This window comes from Oncorhynchus tshawytscha, linkage group LG13 (assembly GCF_018296145.1).
Source record: "Oncorhynchus tshawytscha isolate Ot180627B linkage group LG13, Otsh_v2.0, whole genome shotgun sequence".
NCBI classification, from domain to species: Eukaryota; Metazoa; Chordata; class Actinopteri; order Salmoniformes; family Salmonidae; genus Oncorhynchus; species Oncorhynchus tshawytscha.
In genome coordinates, this window is record NC_056441.1 from 18,796,733 (window position 1) to 18,806,732 (window position 10,000).

Genomic DNA, 10,000 nt, shown 5'->3' on the forward strand with positions numbered 1-10,000 from the left:
ATGCAAACAATTTGGGATTTTCAACACATTAATGTTCCTTATAAAAAAAGAAGTGATTGCAGTCCATCTCTCCTCAACTCTTAGCCAAGAGAGACTGGCAGCATAGAATTTATATCAGCCCTCTGATTACAATGAAGAGCAAAACGTGCCACTCTGTTCTGGGCCAGCTGCAGCTTAACTAGGTCTTTCCTTGCAGCACTGGACCACAACGACTGGACAATAATCAAGATTAGACAAAACTAGAGCCTGCAGGACATGCTTTTTGGAGTGTGGTGTTAAAAAAGCAGAGCATCTCTTTATTACGGACAGACCTCTCTTACAACCATTGAATCTATATGTTTTGAACATGACAGTTTACAATTTAAAGGAACAGAAAGTAATTTAGTCTCCTCAACTTGTTCAACAGCCACATCATTCATTACCAGATTCAGGTGAGTTGAACACACTGTCACGTTGGATAAGAGTGTCTGCTAAATGACCAAAATGTATATACTGTATATGTGAAAATGAACAACTGCAAAGCACACTGGGTATTGTCATTGGCCTTGTTTCTGGTCAGAGCTCATTAGAATAATGCTTTTTACATCTACATCTACATTGAGGTAATTTAGCAGACACTTATCACACCATAGTGCCATCACACTTTTGATACCAATGTAGGGTGAACGGGGGCTACACAATTGTGAACCTCAGTAGCAATACAAGGATATAACATTCACAAAAGAGACCGTAATGCCAATGGGGGAGGTGTTGCTGTATACCAAGGTGTTTACAAACCCTACAGGAACTACAGTATATCATCCACATGTATTGATCACAGTTTTACAAGATCTGTAGAACTTGGTTCTAAGGCTGTATTCATAACCATTGGATGCAGTGATCACAATATACTGTAATGGCTATAACCAGGAAAGCCAAGGTTCTAAAAGCTGGGCCTAAAATAGTCTATAAGAGATCATACAAAAGAAGTTGCTGTGACTCTTACGTGGAAGATGTTAAACATATTTGTTGGTCTGATGTGATTAATAAGGAGCATCCAGACACTGCACTTGCTTTTTTTCCCCCCAATTATTTCTAAACTGGCACCTGTTAAGAAACGGATTGTTAGAACTGTTAAGGATCCATGGATTGATGAGGAATTGAAAAACTGTATGGTTGAAAGAGATGGGGCAAAAGGAGTGGCTAATAAGTCTGGCTGCACATCTGACTGGCTGAATTACTGCAAATTGAGAAATGATGTGACTAAATTCAACAAAAAGAAGAAGAAAATGTACCAGGAAGCCAAGATCAATGGGAAAAACTACTTTGGAGTACTTTAAATGAAATTATGGGCAGAAAGACAAATTCTACTCCTTCTTTGAACGAAGCAGATGTATAATTCATCACAATACCATTTGATGATGCCAATTATTTTTATGATTACTTCCTTGGCAAAGTGGGCAAAGTTAGGCAGGAAATGCCAACAATGAACAGTGAGCCATTGCATTCATGCAACAACCAAAAAAGCATTCTAAGTTAGAATTTTGTTATTATTGTTATCGATCAATAATGGCAAACTTCTTGGCATTGAGAATTTAGATTGGATAGCTACTGAGGATGGTAGCTGACTCTATAGCCACTCCTATCTGTCATATCTTTAATCTGAGTCTAGAGGAAAGTGTTTGTCCTCAGGCCAAAGTCTTTCCGCTACCCAAGAATGGTAAAGAGGCCTTTGCTGGTTCTAACAGCCGACCTATCAGCTGCTGCCAGCTCTTAGCAAACTGTTGTAAAAAATGGTGTTTGACCAAATACAATCCAATTTCCCTGTAAACAAATGAACAACAGAGTTTCAGCATGCTTATAGAGAAGAGCATTCATCTCAACACTGACACAAAACTCCACAAAACAAGTCCTGCAGGCTCTAGTTTTATCTGATCTTGATTATTGTCCAGTCACATGGTCAAGTGCTGCAAAGAAGGACCTAGTTAAGCTGCAGCTGGCCCAGAACAGAGACATGTTTAGCTCTTCATTGTAACCAAAGGGTGAATATCAATACTATGTATGCAAGTCTCTCTTGGCTAAGAGTTGAGGCAAGACTGACTGCATCACTTCTTGTTTTTGTAAGAAACATTAATGGGCTGGATATTCCAAATTGTTTGCATAGTCAACTCATACACAGTACTGACACACACACTTACCAGACCAGAAAAAATTCAAGGAAATGTACAATATTATATAGAGCCATAATTGCACAGAAGTTAACTGCAAACCTGGCTTCAAAAAACAAATAAAGCAACACCTCACGGCCCAACGTCTATCCCCCTGTGACCTACTTTTTGTGTGTATGTACTGACAAGTATGTGTAACCAATAGATACACATACACACATACACACATACACAGAGCGAGAGAGAGAGGGAGATGAAAATATGTCAATAAAACACGTTTAAAAGACATGTAACAGAAATACTGCCCAACTCTGCTCATTACAGACATCCTGATTGAGACCAGGAGACCATTATGTCGCACAAACTTGAATAAATTCCTTTTCCACAAACAGATTTTGGTCACCCCGGTCTTGTTAAAGCGTTTTAAATTGGTGTCGGCTAGCTGAAATGGGAAATCTTGAGACGGTCATCTGTATTGAATGAGAGGATATCCAGATTGAGATGAAGCACCAAGCATCCATGAAAGCCAGTTAAATCTAAAGACATGGCCGACATGCTATTGAGATCCATTGCAGCTGTAAGATAAGCGTAAGTCAAGGGTCAACTGTTGCATGGGTTGTGTTATAGTGCTGGGTAGAAATGAATAAACCATGTTATGTATCCATTTCTTTATTACACCCTGAACTTCTGGCCTGTCATTGGATCATTATCTTTTATGAGGTTGAATGTGTGTGTGTACTGTATGTGTGAGTGTGAGCTAGTGCATGGCTCTATGTGGTTATCTGTGTGTGTATATGTGTGTCTTAGCCTCTCTATATATCTGGGTCAGTGTCATCCTACGGATAAGTGACCAAGGCTGGTCTTGGGCTGTGGAGCAAGTCATGAGCCTATCATAGGCCAGTGTGTGTGTGTGCGTGAGTGTGCGTGTGTATGCATGCGTGTGTGTGCATATGTGTGTGTGTGTGTGCATGTGTCCGCACTTGCACTTTGTTTGTGCTACAGCAAGTCTTGAGCCTAGTGAGCCTATCAGTGGGACTGTCTGTGGGAGAATGGCTTTGATGACAGGTGTAATGACCAAACACGATGATAAACATCCGAGCACTGGTCACAATGAGCTCTCTGCACGGCCACTCTGACCTCTCATCAGCAGCGTCATTCTCTTGCCATCACTCTGACTATACAGGATGAGACAGAGGGAGAGAAAGGCCCTGTCAGAGAGGGGGAGGCAGAGAGAGCGATAGAGAAAGTGATAGATATAGAGAAAGGGAAGGAGAGAGAGATATAGATGGTGAGAGGGGAAGACGAATTGAGAGAGATGGAGAGCGAGAGAGCGAGTGGGTGAGAGAGCGAGAGAGAGAGGAGCTGTGTCCTCAGAGCCAGACAGAGACCCCAGACACTGCTGACACCATTGTAACCTTTCATGGGGATGGCAAGAGGCACACATGAAGTCAGTGTGTGCATGTGTGTGTGTGCGTGTGTGTGAGTGTAATTTCCTGTGGGGCCTTTGTTATTCTGAGGGGGCAGAGGTCAAGATCAGAAACAGAGATATACTCATCTCTTTCTCTATGTCTGTCTCTATTTATCTGTTTCTATCCACTTTTACCCCAATTCCTCCCCCAAATCTTTGCTTTCCCCCTGTGTCTACAGGGAATACAGGTTGATTGTGAGCTGTGCAGATCCATTTCCCATTCCTCTTAAAATGTTATAAAAAAGCTGTTGCACAGCAACTCACTGCCTTCCTGAAGACTAACAATGTATACGAAGTCTGGTTTTAGACCCCATCATAGCACTGAGACTGCACTCGTGAAGGTGGTAAATGACCTTTTAATGGCGTCAGACCAAGGCTCTGCATCTGTCCTCGTGCTCCTAGACCTTAGTACTGCTTTTGATACCATCGATCACCACATTCTTTTGGAGAGATTGGAAACCCAAATTGGTCTACAATTTCTGGCCTGGTTTAGATCTTATCTGCCAGAAAGATATCAGTTTGTCTCTGTTGATGGTTTGTCCTCTAACAAATCAACTGTACTTGTCAGTGTTCCTCGAGGCTCCGTTTTAGGACCTCTATTGTTTTCACTATATATTTTACCTCTTGGTGATGTCATTTGGAAACATAATGTTAACTGCTATGGGGACGATTCACAGCTGTACATTTCGATGAAACATGGTGAAGCCCCAAAATTGCCCTCCATGGAAGCCTGTGTTTCAGACATAAGGAAGTGGATGGCGGCAAATGTTCTACTTTTAAACTCGGACAAAACAGAGATGCTAGTTCTAAGTCATAAGAAACAAAGAGATATTCTGTTGGATCTCACAATTAATCTTGATGGTTGTACAGTCGTCTCAAAAAAAACTGTAAAGGACCTCGGCGTTACTCTGGACCCTGATCTCTCTTTTGATGAACATATCAAAACTGTTTCAAGGACAGCTTTTTTCCATCTACGTAACATTGCAAAAATCAGAAACTTTCTGTCCAAAAATGATGCAAAAAAATGTATCCATGCTTTTGTTACCTCTATGTTAGATAAAGCACTAAATAAACTTCAGTTAGCGCTAAACACGGCTGCTAGAATCTTGACTAGAACCCAAAAATTGTGTCATATTACTCTAGTTCTAGCCTCTTTACACTGGCTTCCTGTTAAGGCTAGGGCTGATTTCAAGGTTTTACTGCTAACCTACAAAGCATTACATGGGCTTGCTCCTACCTAGCTCTCCTATTTGGTCCTGCCGTACCTAAACATAAGCTACAGTCACAAGACACAGGCCTCCTAATAGAGCTCAATTTTTATGGAATGGTCTGCCTATCATTGTGAGAGACGCAGACTCAACCTTTAAGTCTTTATTGAACACTCATCTCTTCAGTGGGTCATATGATTGAGTGTAGTCTGGCCAAGGAGTGTGAAGGTGAACGGAAAGGCACTGGAGCAACGAACCACCCTTGCTGTCTCTGCCTGGCCGGTTCCCTTCTCTCCACTGGGATTCTCTGCCTCTAACCCTATTACGGGGGGTGAGTCACTGGCTTACTGGTGCTCTTCCATGCTGTCCCTAGGAGGGGTGCGTCACTTCAGTGGGTTGAGTCTCTGACGTGATCTTCCTGTTCGGGTTGGCGTTCGTCGGGTTCGTGCTATGGGGGAGATTTTCGTTGGCTATACTCGGACTTGGGGTAGTAAGTCTCAGGGTAGTAAGTTGGTGGTTGAAGATATTCCTCTAGTGTTGTGGGGTCTGTGTTTTGGCAAAGTGGGTGGAGTTATATCCTGCCTGTTTGGCCCTGTCCGGGGGTATAGTTGGATCGGAGAACAGCGTCTCCCGACCCCTCCTGTCTCAGCCTCCAGTAATTATGCTGCAATAGTTTATGTGCCGGGGGGCTAGGGTCAGTCTGTTATATCTGGGGTATTTCTCCTGTCTTAACCGGTGTCCTGTGTGAATTTAAGTATGCTCCCTCTAATTCTCTCTCTCTCTCTCTCTCTCTCTCTCTCTCTCTCTTTCTCTTTCTCTTTCTCTCGGAGGACCTGAGCCCTAGGACCATGTCCATGCTACCTTATCCCAAACTGCTGTTTTCGACTCTCTCTACCGCACCTGCTGTCTCTAATGCTGAATGATCGGCTATGAAAAGCCAATTGACATTTACTCCTGAGGTGCTGACCTGTTGCACCCTCTACAACCACTGTGATTATTATTATCTGACCCTGCTGGTCATCTATGAACGTTTGAACATCTTGGCCATGTTCTGTTAGAACCTCCACCCGGCACAGCCAGAAGAGGACTGGCCACCCCTCAAAGCCGGGTTCCTCTCTAGGTTTCCTCCTAGGTTCCTGCCTTTCTAGGGAGTTTTTCCAAGCCACCCTGCTTCTACATCTGCATTGCTTTCTGTTTGGGGTTTTAGGCTGTATAGCACTCTGTGGCATCTGCTGATGTAAAAAGGGCTTTATAAATCAATTTGATTGATTGATTGATTTGAAAAGGAGTTCAAAGTAGGACGTGAGACAATCCTTCACTGTTATGGTAGTATAATGATTGATTTGGGTTAAAAGTTGGACAATTCTAGGCTAGGCCTTAAGATTGAGAATCTTATCTCTGACAGGGTCATGACCTCGAACTTTGTACAGACGACCAATGAAGGTTGGTTACATAATTATTACCCTAGCATTTCTGTTCATCCAGGGGACGATTCGGACAGCATAAGTTATACCAAACTTCCCCCTGTAAACATGTTTTTTCTTATTCCAAATGACCGTTATGACCCTAGCCTGGAGGCTATAGGCGTGAAGATACAGTATTTCAACTTGTCTAGGGATAGCCTAATTATGTCTAGGGATAGCCTAATTATGTCTAGGGATAGCCTAATTATGTCTAGGGATAGCCTAATTATGTCTAGGGATAGCCTAATTATGGTTTTCAATTCAGAAAAGGCAGCAAGAACAACTAACTGTTTCCAGATCATTGAATTAACTGACATATTTGTCGATTTATCAATTCCTTGGCACAAAATCATCCGCTTAATATTTGAAAAGAGAAGTAGGCACTGGGAAAGTTGATATGTGACAACACAGATCATTTATCTGAAGGCTACATGCACAGCACTCTGTTTTCAGCAAACTGGTCTGTAGCACCTGTTAAACTCTGTGATACCCCTCAAAACACAGGGGTGTCAATTCGCACAGGATATGTATTATCAGAGGCCCTTGGAGTTCTGAAAAGCAGAATGTTTTTAGAGCTGGGACAATATCCTTCCCGCCAAGACAAAATGATTGATATGGTAGATTTGGATGGGATTACTATTATGAATGAGCTGACATTAAACCAGTCCTTAAGTTTAGGACAACTTGTATTACTCTTCACACACCTTGTGAGGACATCTTGACGTAAGTGTGGTGAGGTCAGGGAGAGTCTTCAGAGGATGTTTGAAGACACATTTCATTATGAGGAGTGTGATTATGATGATGAAGATGATGATGAAGACGCCGGCAACAACGACGATGGCGATGATGATGACAATGTAGACCACATCAATGAAGCTGCTGATGATGGCGATGTTGAAGATGGCAAGAATTCTGATGAGGACGACGATGATGATGAAGATCATGATCTCTCACCATCGGAGGTGAGGGTGAAGACTTCTTTGGGGATGTAGAGTTTGTCTTCAGCAGATCGAGCCCAGTCCTTCATGCCCCTCCTACCCTTCATGGGGAAGTTGATGTCACTGGACACCGCTGTCACAGGCTCTCGCTGTATTGTAATCACTATGGAGACAAAACATATTGTAATCACTATGGAGACAAAACATATTGTTATCACTATGGAGACAAAACAAATCGTTATCGCTATGGAGACAAAACACATAGTTATCCTTATGGAGACATACAGAAAACATGAGTTGACGTCCAACCAAAATAGGTAGAGATGTGCTGACTAAAGGAAAGGCAAATAATGTGACCAAAAAATTAAGAATTTAGTTATTAACTTGGGAGCGTTGAAGATAAGGTTGAACAATTATGGAAAGTGAAGGGAATTTTGCAACCCTACCTGTGAGTGTTAAACTGACTACTCACTGAGGTTGTTGGTGACCACCAGGAAACTCTGGAAGGGTTTCTGATCATCTCCAATCAGATGGATGAAGTCCTCCAATATACGCATGAGATGGGCCGCACCAGGAGAAACCTGGGAAGGAGGAGAGAAGAAGGGAGGGAGAAAGAGAAAGATGGTAGGAGGAAGAGAGAGAAGGAGGAAGAGAGAGAGATAAGGGAGAGAGAGAGCAGGAGGGAGAGAGAGAGAGAAGGAGGGAGAGAGAGAGAGAGAGAGAGAGAGAGACAGAGAGACAGACAGACAGAGACGAAGGGGGAGAGAGAGAGAGACAGACAGACAGAGACAGACAGACAGGACAGACAGACAGACAGACAGACAGACAGACAGACAGACAGACAGACAGAGACAGACAGACAGACAGACAGACAGACAGACAGACAGACAGACAGACAGACAGACAGACAGACAGACAGACAGACAGACAGACAGACAGACAGACAGACAGACAGAGACAGACAGACAAACAGACAGACAGACAGACAGACAGAGAAAGGAGGAGAGAGAGAAAGTGGAGGGTGTAAGAAAGAGGGCGGGAGAGAGATAGATAGAAAGAGAGAAGGGAGAGGGAGCGAGAGATATAAAGAGAGAATTGGGGAGGAGGGTGAGAGAAGGAAGAGTGTTAGAGTGACAGAGAGAGAACAATATCATGAAATCGACTCTCTTTCATAAACAAATATCGAATGAATCACTCTCATTTATGTATTTTGCTCTCTCTCATTTCATGCACCAAGCTAAGTATCTCTTCTGTTCCTGTTAAGTTCATGTTACCTCAAAGAAGTGTCACAAGAAAGAATCACCAATAACTCTGCAGCCATTACCACCCAGAGCCTCCATCCTCCCAACCCATTACAACAGTTATTGGCTTGATCCTCTATCCAACAAACCCCTTACAACAGTCATTGGCTTGCTCGTACTCGTTAGCCCTGTATGCTAAGTGCAGCTAAATAGCAGACATTGGACATAATGCCTTTTAGTGTACGTTGTTGGATTCGACATTTTGAACATTGAGATATAAATAAATGATAGAGAAGAAGCATAGAATAAGAAGTGAAAGAGCCTGGGTTTTATGACAGAAGTAAATGGTTCTCTGTAGGAAGACAGATTAGCTTTGGAATGTGTTGGGAATGTGTTGAGGAGAGCAACGTGTTGAGATAGGGCAGACAGATGGAAATCTGTGGATTAGTGGAAGGAGGGGTTAAGGTCAGGAGGTGAGGACAGCTGAGGCTGCATCTCAAATGGCTCAGTATTTCCTAAATAGCGCACCACTATTAACCACCACTATTAACCACCACTATTAACCATAGCTCTACAGGCCCACAGAAGTACCCTTCGCCATGACCTCTTCCTTCCCTCTCTCTCCAGATGAAATCCTGTGAGGTCTAGCCGCCTGACAACCTGCCCGCTCGACCCTATCCCCTCCTCCCTTCTCCAGACCATCTCTTGACCAGACTCATCCCTGACCACTGGCTGCGTCCTCTCGACTTCAAAATGGCCCAAGTTGATCCCCTCCTCAAGAAACCAACACTTGACTCATCTGATATCAAAAACTATAGAGCTGTTAATCTTTCTTTTCTTTTCAAAACACATAAAAAGTCTCTGATAAACTTTTTTGTTATCTCTCTCAGAACAATATTCCTGACCCAAACCTTCAAGACGTGTCACTTAACCGAGACTGCTCTTCTCTGTGTCACGTAGTCTCTCCGCACTGCCAAAGCTGACTCTCTCTCCTCTGTTCTCATCATCCTAGATCTATCCTCTGCCTTTGACATGTGAACCATCAGATCCTCCTCTCCACCCTCTCAGGGCTGGGCGTCACAGCTCTGCACCATGTACATTCACTACTGGTGTCCCCCAGGGCTCGGTTCTAGGCCCTCTCCTCTTCTCTCTATACACCAAGTCACTCGGGTCCGTGATATCCTCACATGGTGTCTCCTAACATTGCTATGTGGATGACACTCAACTACTTTTCTCCTTCCCCCGTCTGATACCCAGCTGGCGACACATATCTCTACGTGTCTTGCAAATATCTCAACTTGAATGTTGGCCCACCACCTCAAACTCAGCCTGGACAACATGGAACTGCTCTTCCTCCCATAGAAGGCCTGCCCACTCAAAGACCTCTCCATCACGGTTGACATCTCCAGTGTCCCCCTCCCAGAGTGCAAAGAACCTTGGCGTGACCCTTGAAAACACCCTGTTTCTCTGTAAACATCAAAGCAGTGACTTGCTCCTGCAGGTTCATGCTCTACAACATCCATAGAGTATGACCC

General features: G+C 43.4%; 1 protein-coding gene across 10 annotated transcripts in view; it reads right to left on the reverse strand.

Annotated features, from left to right (window-relative positions):
- Window positions 1–10,000, reverse strand: part of LOC112236880 (adhesion G protein-coupled receptor B2-like) — a 507,905-nt gene that overhangs the window by 163,685 nt on the left and 334,220 nt on the right. For all 10 annotated transcript variants that reach the window (XM_042295299.1, XM_042295295.1, XM_042295293.1 and 7 more), the window contains 2 exons: window positions 7,697–7,805; window positions 7,241–7,387 (listed from right to left, as the gene is read on the reverse strand). In XM_042295299.1, the coding sequence (XP_042151233.1) occupies window positions 7,241–7,387; window positions 7,697–7,805 (256 nt within the window). The remainder of the gene's footprint in view (window positions 1–7,240; window positions 7,388–7,696; window positions 7,806–10,000) is intronic.